This window comes from Microtus ochrogaster, chromosome 10 (assembly GCF_000317375.1).
Source record: "Microtus ochrogaster isolate Prairie Vole_2 chromosome 10, MicOch1.0, whole genome shotgun sequence".
NCBI classification, from domain to species: Eukaryota; Metazoa; Chordata; class Mammalia; order Rodentia; family Cricetidae; genus Microtus; species Microtus ochrogaster.
The window spans coordinates 37,020,819-37,042,558 of NC_022016.1; the positions used below are offsets into that span (position 1 = coordinate 37,020,819).

Consider the following 21,740-nt stretch of genomic DNA (forward strand, 5'->3'; position numbering starts at 1 on the left):
TCTCTCTCTCTCTCTCTCTCTCTCTCTGTGTGTGTGTGTGTGTGTGTGTGTGTGTGTCTGCCTCCTACTTTTAGATGAGGGTGTAAATTGCAGCTTCTGTTCCAGCACCATGCCGGCTGCCTGCCTGTTGCCATGTTCCCCATCACGATAACCATGGACTCTAACCCTCTGGAACCGCAAGCTCCCACTCTTTCTTCTAAAGGTTGCCTTGGTCAGAGTGCCTTTCACAGCAATAAAAATGTAGCTAAGACACGGGCTTTTCTGAATCTATAAATAAAGAATACCACAGCTGCTAATGAACATGGAACTGTGATGGTATTTTGTTCCCCATATGCCTTTAAAATGTGAAGCTTCCTCTCTTCCATCGCTTTTTCTCATATTTAGAGCCACCTTTATAGGCATGGCTACTTGGTTCTGTGTCTCTCACCGTTTTCCATCTGGCATTTTCCTCTAGTGCTCTACTGCTCGTCCACCTCAAGCCTTACCCTCTGGCCTTCTTCTGTTTCCAGGCAACATGATTTCCCCCAGCTAGCCACAGCCCTGCAATCACTACTGACGCTTTAACTCAAGCCCCATGCTCTCAACTGTCTTCTGAACATGGTACATAGATGACCTTTTGTCCTATCCAAGCCCCACAGAAAACAGAGCCTGAACTCTGGAGCTTTTGCTGGTCCTCAAACTTGGTTTGAGCAAAGCAATGATTAAGGTGCTCCCATTTCTCTCATTTCACAGCTTCCCTTTCCTTTGTACTGAAAATCTGCCGGCTGTGCAGCACATTCTGCCTTCCACATTTGTGCTGCTAAATGCACATGCATACACACTCACACGCACACCTGTGCATGCACAAGATAAAGCTCAAGAATTGAATGGGCCAAAAGAACTTATTTAGAAGGAAATAGTTTGTAGTAGGGTCTTATTTCTGTTGAGATAACAGCTATCTTCATATAAAGAAGAAAACTGTGGTTATGCCAAGAAGCTCATGGATTTTGGGGTGTCAGTATAAAAATGTAATCCACTGGGCATTCTCCTCTCTCTGATTGAAGAGCTTGGTGACTTCTAGAAAAGTGACAAAACAGAGAGCTTTGTGTCTAGAAACGAACTGACTGGCTTGCCCTGTGCCTAATGGTTTGTCACGTGCAAATAGAACCTTGTAAACTTTCCTTTGTTTATTTTCCCAAAAATCACACATAAAATTTATTACAGTTAGTAAACAACCGAAGTTTGAAGCTCAGGTCTCTCAAATCAGAACATTAGAGCTAGGTCAAGGGAAAGCCAGATTTGTCTACTTCCTAGTTGTGCTGGAATGGGAACTGAGACCCAGAAAGCTTTGGTGATCTGTCCAAACTCACACAACTCTCTACAGAGCTGCAAAGGCCTTGTCTCCTGACCTTCCAGTCTAGAACTCTGGCTTTTAAATACTCTGAGTCCCTTTCCTTTACCTGTCTTCCAGTGCGTTCCCAAGCCTACCAGAAACCCCATATATTCTAATTCTTAATCTAGTACATTTTAGTGTACTAAATACACAGACACATAACTCATAATAAGAAACAAAGCTATAAATATAACGAGCATACTTCTCAAAGTTTAAAGAAAAAAAGACATCTTAAGATAATGGAGGCTTCTGGTTCTCTGCAATCTGGCTCCTGTCAGTACTCTCCAGAGCCAGACCCCAGTGTCTCCAGTGCTACAGAAAATACGCAAACACACTCACCTAAGAATTAAGTACAGGAATACTTTGTTGCCCAATTTTCCTCTTAAAATCTGACACCAGAGGGAACTGTATTTTAACCACTGATAATTACCATAGGCTTTCTGTATCCTGTATTTTTCTGAGTTACAGAGCCATGGAGGTGGAAGAAGACTACTCTAGCATACCTCCATGTGTGGTCACCAAGAACAAACCAACCTGTGACATTCTGGGATGTTCGAGCCAAGGCTTTCACATAACATGTGATCTAGCCGAGATTTCTGCCTGCTGTCTCTTTGGCATTGCCTTTTCTTAGTGCTTAGCTACAGTGCCTTCTAATCCCATACAGCGTCTTAGGACGGGACTCTTAGTTATAGTGTATACCCCCATCACGTCATTTCCTGCTGCCCTTCAAAATGTTCCTTGACTCTTGACATGCTAAATATGACCTCATGTCATCATGAAAGTGATTTGGCGTGTTCACTCTGAAGGTGGAGCTCCCAAGCTGGGTGTTAGGGAGTGAGAGTGAAGACAATGGGGACTTCACCCTTTCACAACCACATTGATCAGATCTATGCTCTATGTAGTAACAGAGTGGGAAGGTGTCACATGGCTGCAGATTCCTGAGAAAGATCAAGATGGTACAGAACTGGCAAGGAGCCTGCCCAATATTACCTGGAATGACCTAATAGGAACAAGGAGAATCACTTACGTCTGATGCCTGCTCCCCAAATATCCAATTTATGATGAAAATGAAGCCTAGTGAGTGTATTCCAGGAGCCTCTGGGAACACTATGGCACATGGACAAACCTCTCCATGATGCTCTTTCATTATAACTTTAAAGTAACATATGCTATTTTTTAAGTCTGAATTAATGTTTTGGGTTTTATTTTCTCCTATACTAGAAATTGAACTTAGATTTTCATTCATGCTGGACTGTGTTGCACTAACATTCCAGCACTGATATACCTCTTCTAATGCTAATGATTTTGTTTTCTTCAGCCTCGTTTCAGAACCTATATTAATAGCAGCTAGTGGTATTCTGCTTCTGTTCGTCATAATTCAGAGTTGTGCCCAGACTGTACTGACACTTACCCCTTAGCGTCCATTACATGGGCTCTCTCTCTCCCCCCCTCCCTCCTTCCATCCCATTGTGCCCCGTCGTGTGTGTATATGTGTGTATGGTGTCTGTGGCTACCACTGCAGCCATCCAACACACATGACAGCTGTCATATATACCCTACCTAGACCTAGCCCTTGCTATTGAATGTCTTAGAATCCAATTATTATGGAATTCTTTGTAGCTAATTTGAGAGTAGAAGGTTAGTGGCAGGCATCTTATTTTATCAACATAGTCTGTTTTTACCCTGGGTAACATAAGAGTTGATTCTAGTGGGTAAAGATCATTTTAGGTTTGTTCTTAATTGTCAGAGTATAGCTAAACAAACTGTTCAGGGAAGGTGCATTTTTAAAATGACCACCAGGTGTCAGCAGAGGATGTGAAACTCTTGGCAGCATCTGCAGTCTTGGTTTTAATTCAACGAAGCCATTCCCATAGGCAGTCAGCCTCCACTGGGCCCCTGCTCTTCCAAATTAGTGTCAAATTCTTTCTCCTCAAATCTGTATCCTATATTTACTCTTTTCTCATATAACATGTAATTCTGTCATGCACATTGATAGATCTATAAAATAGGCTACTGGGACAAGACCAGGGAGTTAGTACCATAATAAATCTCATATGCATTTTATGAAATTTCAAGCAAAGCCTAATTATCCAGCATACATTGTTAACACTACTTTATGCCTTTTCTTCTTTCAAAAAGTAATTTGTGTGTGTATGTGTGTGTCCGCGCGCGAGCACACACGCACGTGCAGACACACTTTGCTAATTTTCTTGAGTTTCTCATCTTGCCTCTTTGGTAGACTGACAGAAATCTGAGATCTTTAGTGTGGAACACTGAGCTGCAGCATGGGACAAAACTGTGGAAATACTTTAGCCTCAGTTGGAAAAGTAGTGGTAATTTGAAAACTTTCACTTTTGAATATGTCACCAAGCTATTAGTGAATTTAAGGATCTAGCAACTGTGGGATGGTGGGGACACAAAGCAACTCATGGCTTCACCAGCCCCAATTACTGAGGCCTGGGAACTGCAGGGAATGAAAAGCAAGGCCTAACACACAGTCTTGAGCCTGCTATCCTAAGTAAAGGCCTTAAAAATACACAGGGCTAGAATTTAGACATGTTGTAAGGTTTCAGTCAAAATGGTTGATGATATTTGACAAATAGCATTATAACCAATCTCAAGAGATCGATAATCAGACTCTTCTGTTGCTTTATAATGAATAAAGTATTGTGTGACAGTAGTTCAATAGGGATTCTAAACTATCTAGAATATTTTCTTCATAGAGATTTTAATGATAATGGACAAGAATACCCTTGTTCTTCAAATGTTCAGGATGGCCTTAAGACTTGCTCTATCCTCATATGCCATTGAAGGAAGGAGCCAGCATTCTTTCTGGGATCATACCTAGCTCAGTACCAGACAGACACACACTGGAAGAACGCCTTTCACACATGTCTTATGATGTTCTATAAGAGTTTTTTTTTAAGTGTCTTTATTGACTTGATTTCCAATTAATGTAAAAACTATATTCAGGATATGTAAGGGGCAGGTCTAATTGCATAGCAATCAATGTGCCTTTACTCTGTGACAGTTTTGGATAATGGCCTCTGACATTTCTTGCTGTTCAGGGAGTCCTTCAACAAGTATGCCTTGCTCATATAAGCTTTATTCTTGACCTGTAATCACATTGCTCTATGTCTATGGTAGTTTGAATGAGGATGGCCCATGAATTTAGATGCTGTATTTGTATATATTCATATTCCCTCTGTGGGTGAAACTGTTTGGGAAGGATTATGAGCTGTGATCTTGTTGGAAGAGGCGTATTATTGGGGCCAGACTTTGAGATTTCAAAATCCCATGCCATTCTTAGCTTTCCCTTTTTGCTCGTGCTTATGGATCAGGATGTGAGCTTTTAGCTACTGCCGTAGCACTGTGCCTCCCTGCCCGCTTCCATGCTCCCTGCCATGATGGTCATGTACTCCTTCTGGAACTTGAAGCACCAAGTAAACTCTTCTGTAAGTCACCTTGGTCACGTCTCTCTTCACAGCAATGAAAGAGTAACGGAGACAATGCCTATTCTCACCTCTTCTGGATATAGTTTCATGCTGTCTTCTCTTCCATTTACAGATCACCGGGGTGATCCTGTTGGCTGTTGGAGTCTGGGGAAAGCTTACTTTGGGCACCTACATCTCCCTTATTGCTGAGAATTCCACAAATGCCCCCTATGTGCTCATCGGAACCGGTACCACTATTGTTGTTTTCGGCCTCTTTGGATGCTTTGCTACATGCCGTGGTAGCCCATGGATGCTGAAACTGGTAAGTTTATTTCAGTATAATGTGCTTTCTCAGTTATTTTCTGTAAAACAATAAATCCACATGATGGTTAAGTAGCCCTTCTCTGAGCCCCACACACCGACACAAAAGACTTTAATATTCATTGATTTTAATTTTACACCATACTTGTAACTAATCCACCTTTCAATCCCCCCAGTGGGAAAAACAATCCCAGACACAGCCTGGCACAGCAAATATAGTCCCAGTTTCCTGAGGTAGATTGGCAAAGCACTGGCCATTGATCCCAGTGAACGATTAATGTCTTCTTGGCAAGGGGCCCTGTACTAGTCTTCAACTGTGGCTTGGAAATCTCCTCAGGCATTCATTGTGTGACTTTGATGAGCAGGAGATCATCCTGAGCCCAAGCATCCTTACATGCCTACGTTCCCATTGGAGCAGGCCTCCCTGTGTCCTTGAGTTTTGACGTGCAAGGATGCCTGTGTATGCTTTTCTCTCCCCTCACACTCTCTGGCCCACTGTGGGAGTTCAACTAAGGTAGACCCTCTCACTCAGAGGACTGATGCACTGAAAAGAACCAGCCTGTGCACTCCTAGTGCAGACAGAGCAGTGACGGTGACGGATCCCCAAAGGTACACCGCTGAAAGACTCTTATTGCGCCTTTAATGGTCATTAGAATCTTAGGGGCCTCTGTTAGCTTTAGCCTTAAGAAATGAAAAACCACAAACAATAACAGCTTGTCCTATATGGAGGCCCAAAGAGGATGTCTGAACACAACAGTAAATGCTCTTTTTCCCACTTGCCTTCTTCTAGTTATCTTCCCAGAGAGCTTTCAGGTAGATGGTAGGCCTTGTATGCACTAGGCCTTTTATGCACAGAGTAATGATACTTCTGATCATATTTTCTATGAGGTCTAAAGATAAATTATATACCTAGGCATAGGGAATCATAATCTCATGCTTCATATTTTAGTGGTTGTGCTGTTTGTAGAGAATTTCACTAATATTTAGAAAACATAAATATTTTAACCCCGTGCTTTCTTAAAGTATGTGTCACTAAGAAGAGTTATATATGACCCTATGTGCATTTGTATTTGACTTATATACTTATAAGTCATATGTACACATTTATAGGTAAGTTATGTGACATTGTGTAGTCCATCCAGATCATCATTTAGGGTCATTACAAACATTCAGAACTGCTATATTTCATTTGGAGAGGAGAAGAAGCAGGTCATGAGACATATGACTTGTTGGTAAGGAATTAATTCCTCTTCCTTTTGTCTGTTTTTCAAAGTCAGAAAATGGGGAAAGCCTTCCTAACTCCTAAGTGCTGTGTAACATCTTTGAACTCAGATGTTTGCCTACGTGTGTACAGAGACCCAGAGAAAGAGTGTGTGTATGTTTCCAGCTGGGAAGCGCAGGTAGAATGAGATGAGAAACACTTGGGATTAGTAGTAGTAGCGCCTGTACTTATAGAGGCTATAACTGAATTTAAATTTGTAGAGGCTATAAATTCCATTCCATTCTCAGCCCAGAGGCAAGCATCCCCACAAGAGCCTGCTGAGGGTACAATGTTCAGGGGTAGTCAAAATAGTGAAGAGGCACGTCCTGCTATACACATCCTGGTCTTTGACAACAGATAAGATGGTGCACTTCAAAATAAAGTGGGTTTTTAGTCATTTACTCTGAGATGTGGCCAAGAAGATGGAGAAGTTTGCCTAAATGGCTGATGTGCATACTAAATCTGAAAGCAGGACCAATATCAGCAAATGGAAATTGGAAATAGGTAGACCAACAACCAGGGGGCGAAGAAGTCTTTCCAGTAACTGGAACAGTTAAAAAATAGAATAGGCAGGGCTGGAGTGGCAGTTCAGTGGCATAATACTGGAGGCCCTAAGTTTCACTGCAAAAAGAGTGTAAAAAAGAAATGAAAGTTATCTGCATAGATTGACTTTACAGGCGCTCTCTCACCATTAAGAAGTTGGCTGATGAGTCTCCCAAACACCACAGAACTATATGTCCTGTGACCTGACCTATAGAGCGGATTTTTTTTCTAGCTTGAATATTTTCATATTGAAGGTAGATGACACTTTGGAGTGGGTGGCCCTTTTAGGTCTCCCCTGATTGGTCTGGGCAGAAGGGCACAGTGTCAGTGTTAGCTGAGGTCTCCCCAGCATCCATGCCCCAAAACATTTGTGCATATTAAAAAGGCAGTTTTCTACGTTGATACTCATGCATGAAATTCCAAGAAGGTTACTTCCATTTCTGAACTTTCTCAAGGATAATAAGGACTTGTCTAATTGCCCCTAGCAGAAAGGTTTACCCTGAAAAAGCACGCTTTTAAAATATCTGTCTGTTTTTCTCTCTCTCTCTCTCTCTTTCTCTGTGTGTGTGTGCAGGGGTCTGTGTTTGAATGTGGGCATATGCACCCAAGTACAGGTACCTACGGAGGCTAGAGGGATTGAATGACCCATTTTTCCAACCCTTCAAAGCCTTCTTAATCCTGCCTTGTGACTTTGTCCCTGTTTGCTTCATTTTTAGTATGCCATGTTCCTGTCCCTGGTGTTCCTGGCTGAGCTTGTAGCTGGCATTTCTGGATTTGTCTTTCGTCATGAGGTGAGTATATTCATGGTAGAAAACTCAGTTCAAGAGGCTTTGTGAAGAGGAGTTTTGAAAATGAATGGAATATGTAAAGGGCGCATACGGGCTAGCCGGGAACATCCTCCAAACTTTAGACCCTTCACTGTGGATCCTTCCTTGAGCTTTCTCTCTGGCTCTTTCATAAAATGAGTCTCCTCTCTGTTTTAAAGCAGTAGCTTCCAATATGTATTCCTTTGAGAGTAGCTATTTGCACAAAGCACATGTATTTCTCTGTAAGATTTCTGGTGCTAGAAGCAAGCTGAGATAATTGGCTTGCTTATAAATCCATTATTCTACCACAGAAAGAGCGGGAACACTGTAGCAGATAGGCTCATGGGAATGGAAACCTAGCACACAGGTTGAGTGCTCCTAGGAGTAGTGTGGCTGCGGTTGAATTCTAGCAGCATGCCTTCCTGGGTTCTGTTTTTGCATGCTGAGTTATATTCCCCAGGAGCTTGCCTTGTGTATGTTCTCTTACTTTTCCTATTATCCTTTTGACGTGGACTGTAGGTAGCATGCCAAATGCCAAAGCTATGTTCCAGGACCGGTTTCCTATGATGCTGCATCTAAAGTAGACTGCTCACTCTTTACTGTCAGCTGAAGAGAGAAGGGGGGCAAAAGCATGACCTAAGTGCATGTGTGAAAAAGAGAAGTTCTCTCTTTTCCATGCAGTCACTAGGGATTTCAGTCTTGCCTTGATCACTTTGACTAAGTGGTGCAACTCATGGGGTGGCAGTCGCTCACATTGGTACCACTTGCTTGGACTAATGCTGTCAAGAAGCCTGGATTGCCTAGAGGACCGCCACAGCCTTGTTTCTTGAGCATATGTCCTCAGGGTGACACAAGGCCTATTCTGTATACAATTCCCTACCCTGAGATACAACACGGGAGTAAAATGAGGTGACAGAGTTGGATCTGGTAGCCACTTTGGCTTGTAGCTAAATGTCCCGTAGCTAGTGTCCCTTAACTAGCCCCTGGACATTATTTCCAGGACTTAGTATGGAATATGCCTAATTGGGAGGGTTACCATATTTAGCTTTGAGCATGCCGCCAGCCAATTACTGCCACTTGCTGCTTTCGTAATTCAGAGGCACTTCACGAATCAGGGGTAAGGTTTGCCACAAGCCATGTGACCCAGTAGTCTACCTATCAACTACCTATCTTCCTCAGATTTTCAAAGAGGTGAGATGGAACTTAAAAATGATCCCAAGGGCAAATGTGTCCACCGACAAGGAGAAAAGGCTTCGTTAGCTTTCTCCTAACAAGAAAAGCTTTTGTCCTTCAGCCTCTTCTCTTTTGGTCTTGGTAATCAGAGCTAACATGAGTGGTGGCTTTGTCCAACTCCAGTCAGGTAGAAGAGAGGTCAATTTGGAGCCCAAACCTCAGTCTTCCCATTCTGCTGGTGGCCTGTCTGCTACAATTCAGTCTGCAGAAAGCCAAAGAAGGTCGTAAAAAAGGAAGCTTGGTATGAATCAAGTCAAAGAAAAATAACTAGCAAAATCATGTCTGAGGTTTGGCCAGTCACCCTTCCAGCCCTTCCAGAACCCGCCTAGCCTCTTCAGTGAGCCATCTGACGGGCGGCGGGCGTGCTTCCTTCTAAATTGGTGGTTGAAACCAACTTTTTTTCTTTAAATCCCTCAGCTAGTTAACCCTTTGGTGAATTTTTGAGCACCTTTGTCTCAGAAAACAACAGGGCTTGCCCTCCATAGTCAGCACTTCCTGAGAAAATTTCAGAAGAAATGGTGCTGGGGTAGAAGCTGGGAGGAATCGGAGTCAGTTAAGGCTACAGTGACCTGGAACCGCATTCCCCTTTGCCTTCCGTAGATCAAGGACACGTTCCTGAGGACTTACACGGAGGCCATGCAAAACTACAACGGCAATGATGAGAGGAGCCGGGCCGTGGACCATGTGCAGCGCAGCGTAAGTTTCCGGAAAACAGAGGAGAATGGAGCTTGCGTAGGAAGTTCCGGGCTTAGACCTCTAGGCCTGGTATTGATAGTTTAGATCAGTTGCTTATGCTGTTCATCCTCACTCTCTAACTCTTGGTCCAGTTCTATTCTGAAGAGTTGGTTCCAAACATTTGTCCAGGTTTCGGTTTTCCAGAAAGTTAGCGTCAAGAAGGCATCCTCTCTCCAGCATGTCTTGTGTTGGTAAAAGTGCTGAACGTGCCGAGAACACCCCCATTTGTCCAGAGAAGCGGCACCGTGGGAAAGGGGCTAAGGTGGTGGATTCGTGTCAGTCTAGCTACCAGCTAATGCCTGAAGGCTGGCTCTCTGGAATTGGCATCTCCAGGGTAGACAGAGAAGTCAGGGGAGCAGCATCCACTTGTTGGGGTCCTGTAGTAAGGGTAGAGAGTAGACAAACAGGGAACTGAGAATCTGTTAGGTATGATCTGCAAAGGGGGAATGACGTAACTGTATTTAAACTCCCCAAAATTTCAAAATTTGAAACAGTAAGATTTTAAATTTTATTTTGACAACATTTCAGACTTCTAAAAGTCAAAACTATAAGGAACTATATGCTCACATTTACCAGTCAGTAACTTTTTTTGTTTCATTTGCTTTCAAAGTCTACATGAGAGATCAGAAAACCTTTTCTCAGAAGGGAGAAAGAGAAGATACTTCAGGCTATAGGGGAGGGGCCTTACACTCTGCAAAACCAACTCTGCCACCACTGCACAAAAAAAAAACCATGGGCAGCAATAGACAATACATAAACAAACAAGCATGGCCAGTTCTCAAAACAGCTTTACAAAACCAAGTCAGTAGTAGACTATAGCTCACCAACAGTGGCTTTCTTTCCCATAGATCAACCGTTCTCTCGAAGCTATTTATTTACTTATTATTGCACATCCAGTTGAAAACTTTGAGAAATCATTGCCTGCCCATCAGGGTTCTGGGTGTAATTAATATACGCATCTGCGTGTTTAAGAGCACTCTTACACAGCTGTAATGTTTAGCAAGGGCAGAGACATACTACTTCACAGTGGAGAGGGTAAGAAAAGCAGCATAATGTAGATTCAGCTTCCTTCTCTGAGCTCAGATGGGCACCATAAACAAGATGATCGGCAGAAGAGCTTGAGTTCATTTCTTCCGCACCAAAGGTGGATGCTATTATCGGAAGTCTGGCTGCTCCTTTTCTTATAAAAGTTTCAGGGCAGAAAGGGAGGAGGCCACATTCCAGTGCGCTTGAATTCTTTCTATTTCCCTGTTACCAGCTGAGCTGCTGCGGCGTACAGAACTACACCAACTGGAGCAGCAGCCCCTACTTCCAGGACCACGGCATCCCCCCCAGCTGCTGCATGAATGAAACTGATTGCAACCCCCTGGATCTGCACAATCTGACTGTGGCCGCCACCAAAGTGAACCAGAAGGTACCTCTTCCTCCCCGCGCTAGTGGGACAGGCAGGTGCTGGCAGGCTCGCAACGACAGCTCCTTTCATGAAATTAAGACAAATAGGTTAGAAAGGATAGTCTCGTGGGAGTCGAGCTTCTTCCTTTGTGGCGCTTGCTTGTCTAGGAGAAGCACTTGAGGCTGCTCACTTCTGAAAGAGGAAGCTGTGCCTCCAATTGGTCTCACGTGGCTCTCCCACAGCAAGCAGCTACCAGGCACAGCTATGAAGGGTTAGCAAATGGTTTCTGTTAACCTTGATGCCCGTGTCAGACAGAGACGGTTTGCTTTCTTCTTTCTGGGTGCCTTTCTTCTACTTAATATACCATCGAAACATGAAATTATTCACAGCTGGGCGCCAGTCTTTGGCAGGAAGAAGGGAGTAGAGTTGACAGACAGCGTCTGCTTCTGCTAGGAGGGTGGCCTTTATTTTAGGGAGTTCACTGTTGTAGGAAAAGAAATGAACAGCTCCAATTCAACTCACTGTCAACATCCTGATTCCCAAAGAAGCAGAGAGAAAAAAGGATGGTGGAACGAGGTGTGGAAGTCTGCTCTTAGCGCAAAGGAGAGCAATGAACTTCCAGGAGTCAGAGAGAAGGGAAACCAATTCTGGATTACTCTTTATAGGGAATGCAGCGAACACATGGCAACTGTGTGTGAATGCTATCAGCAGTCTTAAACATTTCAAGAAACGCCCTATATAAACTATGATTTGAGAAACAAAAGAGCAGAATGTACTGTTGGATTTGCCTATAGTTAATCACCCATGGGGCGAATTTTCTTCTCTTACCAAGAAAACATCCTGTTCTTCTAATGTCGTCACAGTCCTGTGTTATCTGGACCACCTATTGAATAATTCATAAAGCGATGATAGCCATTCTCTCAAGATTAGAATATGATGAGGTCATTTCTGTATCTTACCCATTTTATATTGGGGTCTGTAACAGGAATGTTTCAAGGCCTTGTTTCTGCCCTGGGTGCTCATTTTGTCATTCTGAAATTTTGACTTCACTCTTGATATGATTCACAAAGACTGGCTACTGACTATCTCAGCTTCAAGAACACCAACTGCTATTGGAATATTCTTAGGAACTCAAACTTTGAGGTTTCCTTTGCCTCTCATAGACTATGTCTGCCTTTTGGATGGGAAATCGCCCCTGATTAGAGAGCCATGTGTATCATTTTGCTGCCATTTTATGGAGTATGCATACACACCTACTAGCATATGAGAGACTCTTGATTGACAGATGACAAGAAGTAATCTATGGGTGTGAGTGCTTTGGTCCATATGGCTTGTAAAAACAGCACCTACCAAATTTTGGTAAATTTCTTTTTTTCACGTAAATACCCTCCTTTGTGAAAATTAAGAACCTAGAAATCTGAATTCAGAGGCTAGAGTCAGTTTAAATTTTGAATCAGGTACCTTCTCGTTGTGGGATCTTAGTGTAGTTACTTAACCTTTCTCGGGTGTGTTTTTCCCATATGTAACCTGTAGATTATAATAGTTCTTGCTCCTTAGAGTTAATATGAGGAATGAATGAAATAAATTATCTAAAGCATAATGCCAGGCACAGAGTGAGATACTCTAGGTTTTATCTGTGATGCAAATGTGATCTCAGCAATGTTGAAATTACCTTTACTTTCTCACAATGATTTTTATAGGGAATATTTTCTGTTAGCATCTGAAAGAAAGGGGCTGGAGAGATGGCTCAGAGGTTAAAAGAGCTTGTTGCTCTTGTACAGGGCAGGAATTCAGTTCCCAGCACTGAGGCTGGTTGGCCCACAACTGCCTTTAATTCCAGCTCCAAGGAATCTGATGCCCTCTTCTGGCCTCCACAAGCATGTGCTCTTGTGAATACACACACACACACACACACACACAGACACACACACACACACATTAAAAGATAAAATGCATCTTGAAAACATAAAAGAAAACTTGGGGCCTATGGTGTATCTGTAATTTGTAAAATTATTTCTAGAAGAAAAGATAGGTATCAATTTTTTTGCCATTTTGGTGACAGCCTATGCTTTGACCGCACTCCCGCTATTTATTACTCCCCGAGTGCCTCAAAGACTTGGGGAAATTACAGAACCACTCTGTCGCTGCATTCATAACTCTCTCTAACCTGGATCCTGAGAGGAAGGAGAACACAGATGAAATTTGTCTGCTGCATTTCATTCGACTTTCTCATTTAGTGCCTATATGAACCTCTGGTACAAATTCTTTCTCCTTTCCACGTCTTATAGATACCCACATAGAGTGGAATGGAGACAGTAATAGTAGGTGCTCATAAATATCAGCATCCACCCTCTCAGAAGGGCTCGATTACAGCCATATTCTAGATCTATAGGACCCTGCAGTTTAGAATAAGCAGATCATTCCTCCAGATCATTTGGTGTTTGGAACCCTATCTCTGATAACACATAAGGATGGACTTTGACTTTGACTTGGTAACGTGGGGCCCTCTACTATACAGAGTCTGGGTGGGGAGCAGGTAGGAGGAGGTTTGAACCATTACACGGAGTATTATTTGTTTCGATTAGGGCACAGGATTTATTTTTCTTCTGCTAGCATGATGATGAAATGTCTGCAGGTTCTGTTAGCTATCTGTACTGGCTGAGCCCCTAGCATAGGGATTTCTTGCCAATTTCTAAGAACAAGAGGAAAAAAGACTAACTCTGCTTGGCAGCTAAAGAGATACCTGTAGAACCTTTCTGGAACTTGCCTTCTCCAAATAGTAAAAGTCTTCCACAGGCAGATGCTTTTCCCTTGGCGACTGTAGGTTTAGACACGCCACAAGTACAAGGGAATTGTTCTGTTTCTCAGTGTTTCCTAGGAGACTTAGCAGGTCTCTAGATTTATCTCATGCTTGACAACCAGGCTTTCCTATTAGGAAATTGAGAGAGATGGCTGTGGGTAGATAAGCTCATGCCCTAGCGCAGGACTTAAGGTTGAACGCAAACATGACCTGTGGTTGTAGTACAAAGCAGTCCTTGCATCTCCAGAGCTGTGCTACTTGAAGAGTAGACCTTAGGACTGAATGATGAATCATAGAAAAAAACTCTATTAAGGGGTGGAAAACATTTTTAAAATCATTCTCATTTTCTCATTTTGGTTTACTCTATTACTGGTAGGGTGTATTAATCTGGTTTCTTCTTTGTAGTAAAACTAGATAACTTTTTGTTTTTTACAGAACAGTAGTTCTTTTTCAAGCTTTAATGAGTATGTGAAAACAGCTGGAGAGCTTGTTAAAAATGCATTCAGAGTCACTAAAAATGTTTTAGAAGGAAATATCCCAAGCACCCAGCAGAAGCTGGTTCTACAGGTCTGGGTAGGACCTCCAGTTTGGCATTCCTCCCAAGTTCCATGCTGCTCATTCAGGAAATGCAGAAGGTTTAACAGGGAGAACTATTCTTGCCACAGGTGAACTCATACCATGCAGTTACTTGGGTTTGTGGCTTCTCCCACTGGTTAACAATGAGCATATCAAAAATAAAGTTCCTCTTGAAATGTACAAAAACAGAACTGGGATATGACTCAGTGACAGGGCTTACCTAGTGTGTTTGAAGCCCTGTGGTAAAGCCCCCGCACTGGAGAAACAAAAACAAGCAACCCCCCTCTCAATAAATCATACTTATAGAAAAACAGATTGGGTTTAAGTACAGAATTAAAGCCGTGATGGAGGGAGCAGAGGCAACTCTGTCAACTAGTTTCCAGAATAAGAAAATTACCCCTGTTGCTTCTATTCATGTGGGATTATCAGGCTAGTGTTTTCATATTTGGAACAATCTAATGCTGATGATATGAAGGTCACTTCCACACTTGGACATCACTAAGTGAAGGGAGGTTGTGGTGATGGCCAGCTTGGAGAAACATCATTTGGGAAAGGGTTAGAATAGCTGCTTATCTTCCTGCCTATTGAAGCCTTCCTACCCCACGTGTTTCTCCTTCCTGTTACCATTTGGAAGGTAATGTGATGTATCATATCGCTAGTAAAAGTGAAATCAGCAAGCTTCACCAGAAAGAATCAAATTACACAACTCCCCATGAGCCAGCAAGCACTTCCCTTCATGTTTATATCAGATAGTGAGGAGTATGTTTTGTCAATTGAATCCATGTTATAGCACTGCTCTAAGCTAATGTAACCTCTCTCTATAAAGATGCAGTGGGCATAATAGACAATATAGAGCAGAAAGCATTGGTAGAACTTCCATGCGCTATGAGCTTTGTTAAACAAAATTGGAATTTAAAAATGAAAGACAGTGGGGGTGGTTGTTGTGGTCATTCAGATGTTATTATGCCTTAGTATGATCTTCCAGAAAAACAAGAACCACTTTGATTCTGTTTATTAAATGTCTTTATTTTTTTTACACAATTTGTATATTCAAGTCATAGTCCTTTATTGGAAGACTGGATATTCTTTGCTGAATAAGTCCACTCAAAAATAGGTAGATTTGGTTAGTTGCATATAAATAAACATTTAAACACACGTATCCATGCACACATACGCCCATGTACACTTCGAGTCCCACTGTTTGATCTAAAACCCTTTCTTTATAGTATGGAGCATGCAAAATAAGTAGGTATTTCCTACCTGGACTAAGTTGATAAAGTATAATCTACCTCAACAACATTTTAATTTTAACATTAAAATGCTGTCGATTGTTCTATTTAGCTATTAATATTTAAAGATTAAAGATGAAGAGGAAATTTACTTGGTCTTATGGATAAGGTTAATGACATTCTGAAAGGTGAAGTGACTTACTCAAGGTTACATAGTAAATGTTGACAAAGCTAATTCTAGAATATAGAGTTTTGTTATTAAGAAAAAAATCTTAAGGAGTAACTCAAACTTTGTAAAATTTGTGGCAATTTGAACACTTTCCTCTGACCAAATGATTTCTCTTTATCCAAGAGTTCATCATTCCCTGACAAGATGCTAATGACGGTGTTTGTTTTTGTTTTGAGACAATATCTCATTTTCCAGCCCTGATTGGCCTAGAACTTGCTACATAAACTTGTATCAAACTCACAAAATTCACCTGTCTCTGCCTCCAAAATGCTGGGATTAAAGGCGTGCACCACAATGACCAGCCTAATGACTGTTCATGAAATTTTCAGCTCGAAGTTTTGGAATACCTTTTGATCTTTGAATGTTTCCATTTGTGTCTCTACGGAGTATACTTCATAGAACTTTTATATTTCTTGATAAATTTAGTCCTACTAATGATAACTCCATGGGTGGAATTATGTCTGGAATTTGCTAGGGAATGTGTATTGGAGAAGTCTTAGTGAAACAATATTGACTATATATATATATATATATATATATATATATATATATTAGGGAAGTGTCCTGTGTGGGTTCATTTTGCTATCCTCTATACTTTTTGTATGCTTGAATTCTTGTTTGGTTGGTTGGATGGATGGCTGACTGGTTGGTTGGTGGGTGGGTGGGTTGGCAGGTTGGTTGGTTTGACTCCCTGGATTCTCTTTGTAGGGCTGTTACGATCTGGTTACCAGTTTCATGGAAACTAACATGGGGATCATCGCAGGAGTGGCGTTTGGCATCGCATTCTCCCAGGTACTCAGTTCATGGTGCCTTTCCCAGTCTCCTGGTCTTGTTTGCCTCCCTGACCTCCAGATTCTCAGCCTGTCTTCCCATGCTCTGGGGAATGCTGATAGATGGGGTCAGAGGTCCTTGCTCATTAGGCCTCAGGTCATCTGTTTATTGATTTTTCTTTTTCAACTTAAATGAAGTTTTGCTGTCAAGGGAATATTGGCAACAGTTCAACTAATGACTACTTCCAGTAAAACAACTTGCTTCCTCACAGGTCAAATGGAGGGTAACAGAACAAGGTTCTGGCTTTATTGAACTGTAAACAACTCCAAACATCAACTGGCTGCCCTAGATTTGAGGGAGCCTCTTTCCCTGCTTGACCTGGTTTTTGTTGTTGTTGTTGTTATTCTTTTTTAGTTTCTGTGGGTTATATATGGCATTGCTCCCTTTAAAGGAAGTTCATATTTAGCAATCTTCATCTTATAAGCATTATTTGAATCTTTGGATTTGACTCTTCTGTTTCTTAGGAAGGAACTTAATTATTTGTGTATTAAACTTTCCATCTCCTGATCTCCGTTCACATTTTATATACCAGTGGGAGATATAATTATGCCAATTAAGTAAGCCATACATACTAAAGGATAAAATACATTTAATCTAATTCTGAAATTTAGCCTTCCTCTAGCCAGTAAGGTCCTGTTTTACTGGCTTCTGATCTCTTGAACAAGCGGTATATCCTTGTTATGGATATAACATTGCTATGGGTACAAGGACTGACATGTATACTTAGAAGCTTAATAAAACTTTATGTTAAACTCAGATTTTTTCACACTACCAGATCATTTTTCACAGAAAGTCCAGTTGATATCTTAGTAGTGGCTGCAGAATTCCACGTCTCTAGAGGTTACTGCAAAGTCTTTCCCCCTCTGCATCTGTTGTTCTGCTTAGCAATGCAAATGCAGCTTTGCTTTATTCAAAGTTGTTCCAGAAATGTTTTTATTGAAATATGAAGTTCAAAGAAAAGTAGCTAAATTGTAATTTTATAGTTTAGTAAATTATTACCTACATGGTCCTTGCTTAAACCAAGGAGTACTTATTAGTATGTCTCTGCCGGGCAGGGCTTAGCATTAAAGAAAGTGAAATGCTTTTCTTCCTAACCTGTGTGACATGTCAGCTCCCAAGGGTATGTAAGTCACTGTGATTGTCTCTTGGGTTGCAATTTGAAAATCCTCCGGAAACATACTTCATTGTTTTTGCACTCATGGAGTGAATTAAACCCCCAACATGCCAACACATGGACAAACCAGATTGGGATCACAAACAGTGCAATTAACTCAGTCTCCAGAGACATTTCAAAGGCAGTTACTGCCCTGAACTTTCTCCCAATTGCTGTAACATTTCAGTAATAACACTTAGCAACATTCTTAATGGCCTAGGGACAATTTCAAGGATCCCAAACCTCGTGACTCATGCAAATGTTAGGATACAATTGGCGGCCTTGAGCATGTAGTTTCAACACAGGTTGTTAACACCAGAAATGTAGAAGTGGTTGGCATGTGAGCATGTGTGCACACACATACACACACACACACACACCTGAAGTCTTCCTTCATGGCTTCCATAGAGAAATAAAGTGACATGATGCCAATACACTACATAAGGTGATGTGATCCTGGGAGCTTGTTGATGAAGCTTCTTATCTAAGAACATGCCTGTGTAGTTATATGTGTGGAAGTGAAAGGGTAGGAAGATCCTGTTTTCATCAGTGAGATGCATCAAGTGTTGTCCATGCTTCTCTCAAGCATCCCTGTAGAGGGCTTTATGCTTAGACAAGTAGCTGGCTAGCATGATGATCATTAGTCTAACCGTGCTGTCTTTAAGACATATGTGAGTTGGGAATGTTTGAAGATGCTTGGTGGCACACTAGAACAACGAAAGAGGAGCGTTGACTCTGAGGATCATGAAAACAGTCTCACCAGAGAGCAACACAAATGTTGAGATGAGAAGAGCCATCACAAAGCCCACTAGCATGGTGCATGTCTTACCATTCACTCACATGGCCAGGCCGACCCTGCTTGACAACTGTGTTCAACTTGTGTCTGGGAGGGGAATGGTTATGGCTGGCTCTTCCCGGCTGGGAGGGAAGGGGGTGGATGGTCATGGCTGCTCTTCCTGGCTAGAGATAGTAGGAACTGCAGTTATTTTCTCTGTCTCCATCAACCAAATTCCTGGAAGATAAGGGATGGCTTCCACACACCAGTAGATCTAGGACCTCCCTGGAGCAATGGTAGCTAACCACTTACAAGATGCCTGTTCAGGAAGTATCACCCCATAGAGCCTAGTCAGTGTCCCAGAGGCCAAGCTTTACAAATTTCATTCAGATATGGTAAAGCCAAACCTCACAAATGCTGGTTGCTATGAATTACAGTGTTCTGCCTTGGTTTCCCTCTACTGAATAGAGGTCAAAGTGTGTGGGAAAGATCAGCGGCACCCACCCCTTGCTTTTCTCTCGTCTTTTCCCACTTCTCTGTGTCTGCCTCTCCCTCTCACTTTTCTTCATCTACTTTCCGTCTCCTCCTTGCCCTTTCTCTGTATTCTGTTCCGAGAAACTGGCCTTTTGCACACCTGTTGTGCCACATGGGACAGGAGGTGTAAGGGTGCAAGGAAAACTGCGCTGAGTCCACTTTTCTGACTGAATTGTAAGCACCACATCCCTTGTTAGCTAAGTTGGCTTAGCTCTCCTGCGTGGATGGCAAAGTTTGAGCTAGCGCTCCCCAGAGCTCCCATTCCCTTTGTCCTCTCAAGGAAAAGCACATTTGGCTGAGCTCGATGAGCACATCCTGCCTGCCCTATCAGTTTATAGTAAGAATTGAGTGTGCTTCGATGGGGTGTGTCTTTCCTTTTCTTTGGGAGGAGATGGTCTCACAGTTTATCCCAGACTCTTGGAAGTCACTGTGTAGCCCAGGTGAAACTCAGTTCAAAGAATTCCTCCTACATGGGCCTGGTCTCCCTAATGCTGAGGTTATAGGCATGAGCCAGCACATTTCTGTCTTTCCCTGTGATTTTGATAGGTGCCATCCTCAGAGAGAGAACTTGGGCAGGAAGAGAGGAGAGGATGGGGAAGAAGGTGGGAGAGAGGGAGGGAGAGGTGATCTATGTGTACTCTTCCCATCTCTCCTCCCCCTCTCCCTTCCTCTGTCTTTCCCTTCTTTTATTAGAAAAGTCTTCTAATTCAAAGGCAAAAGGTTTTTACCAAGAAATACAGAATCCATTTCTACCAATTCATCTCCTGGCCTCTCCCCTCCTTGCAGGACCTTCCTTGGGGCCTACAGTTTGATGGGATGACACAGTTTTATTCTGTGTCAGTAATTTTTTTAGGAGTCACTTAACAAGGACCTGTTTCTTTTTCCATGTACAGGGCAGAAAAGAGCTGGGACTAGTCCCAGATACAGAAGTGGCTGCAACATTAATCTTTATGAAGACTAGCTGTGTAGTTTGAGGAAGATAGTTGAACCTATTAAACACATTCCCTTATCTGGAAGACTGAAATTAAAATATTACAAAGAGTTGTGGTAAAGAATCAAAATTTTGTTATATCTGAATGTGTTACACCCTTTCCATACTTATTTAGTTTTTTATTGGAATATTTTTTCACACTGTAAAATATATTCTGGAAGTTGCTGGCCTCGGAAAATATCAGTCTCTCTATATAATATAGAAAGAGACACGCTGTAAGTTTCAAAGTCCCTGTGCTCCTGGAGGAATTTAGGTTCTCACTCAGCAACATAACCTGAAAGTTGCAGCCACGATACCTTTGACAACTGCACATAATATGTATTTTGTGGATGGAATAATGCAGTTGTATTTTCAGAGGTCACAGCTACCTGTGCGACAACAAAACCTAGCCAGTTGCTTAAAGAGAAAGCACTATTACCAAAGTAAAATGGCCTCTGGACTCAAGTGTGCCATCAGGCGCCTCTCCAAGAAATGCCAGTCCTAGAGGTTTATGACTCTTGGTTACTAAACGTGTGACTAAGGGTGTCGTCCTGCTGTCAGAATCATTTTTCATCAGATTCACCTGTGCCACTGGCTAATCCAAGGCACAAAGACTAGGGGCCAGGGTTCTCTATGGAAGTGGTAAGATTCTCTGTGGGTGGCTTTTGTGTTCCCCTGAAGAACTAGGAGATGGCCCCTGAATGAATGTGGGCGTGTCTAGGCCAGTAATAGCTACGTGATTGAGAGACAAACAGAAATTAAAGCTCTGCTTTCCCACGTACCTTCTCCCCACCCACCTCTTACAAGTGATAACCTTGTTATCTCACTGGCAAGTGGACCCAGTCAAGAATTAAGTCTCTCTTCTTGTCTCAAGGGAAAAAAGCCACTATTCTGTCAGCCAAGTATAACTAGAGTATCATACGCTGTCGAAAAATCTGCCAAATATATTTAGCCTTCCAATAATTCAAAGCTTATGTGTTTGAATTAAAATTTAGCCTTTCCTTTAATATCACACCAGCTCTGTGCCATTTAATTATTTTTTGCGTTAATCTCACAGCATGATCATGTTTTAATACTAGTTGGTATTAGAAGTTGGTAGCCAGTTTTAAAACTTCCCACTAGTACTTAGACTACCTCAAGCTTAGATACGACAAGTCAAATCCATTTGTTCTTCACTCCTGATCTTTGTCCTTTCCACATAAGGACAGCTCCATTTACTAAAAGTTTTATCTAGGGATACACATGGATCATGTCAACTCTTTGTATTGACAGAGAGATATATGCAGTTATTATGTATCAAAACTAAATACATCTGTTTGTGACTTGATTCTTTTTCATTTGTTTTCCTTGGCAACAGTTGATTGGCATGTTGCTGGCTTGCTGTCTGTCCCGGTTCATCACTGCCAATCAGTATGAGATGGTGTAAAGAGAAGGTAAGTGGCAAGTGGGCAGTATTGCATGTGGGTATTTTTCCCTTTGGTGCCCGTACTACCCTTCAAGTGGTCAGGAAGAGGGCCCAGCCACCGAACTACCCAGTGTTATCCA

At 42.1% G+C, this 21,740-nt stretch overlaps 1 protein-coding gene across 1 annotated transcript in view; it reads left to right on the forward strand.

Moving 5' to 3' along the window:
* Tspan7 (tetraspanin 7) overlaps nucleotides 1-21,740 on the forward strand; it is a 106,654-nt gene that overhangs the window by 83,734 nt on the left and 1,180 nt on the right. Inside the window, exons 2-7 of the mRNA XM_005352847.2 lie at nucleotides 4,940-5,128; nucleotides 7,648-7,722; nucleotides 9,571-9,666; nucleotides 10,964-11,119; nucleotides 16,641-16,724; nucleotides 21,553-21,628. Of these exons, the coding sequence (XP_005352904.1) occupies nucleotides 4,940-5,128; nucleotides 7,648-7,722; nucleotides 9,571-9,666; nucleotides 10,964-11,119; nucleotides 16,641-16,724; nucleotides 21,553-21,621 (669 nt within the window). The 3' untranslated portion in view covers nucleotides 21,622-21,628. The remainder of the gene's footprint in view (nucleotides 1-4,939; nucleotides 5,129-7,647; nucleotides 7,723-9,570; nucleotides 9,667-10,963; nucleotides 11,120-16,640; nucleotides 16,725-21,552; nucleotides 21,629-21,740) is intronic.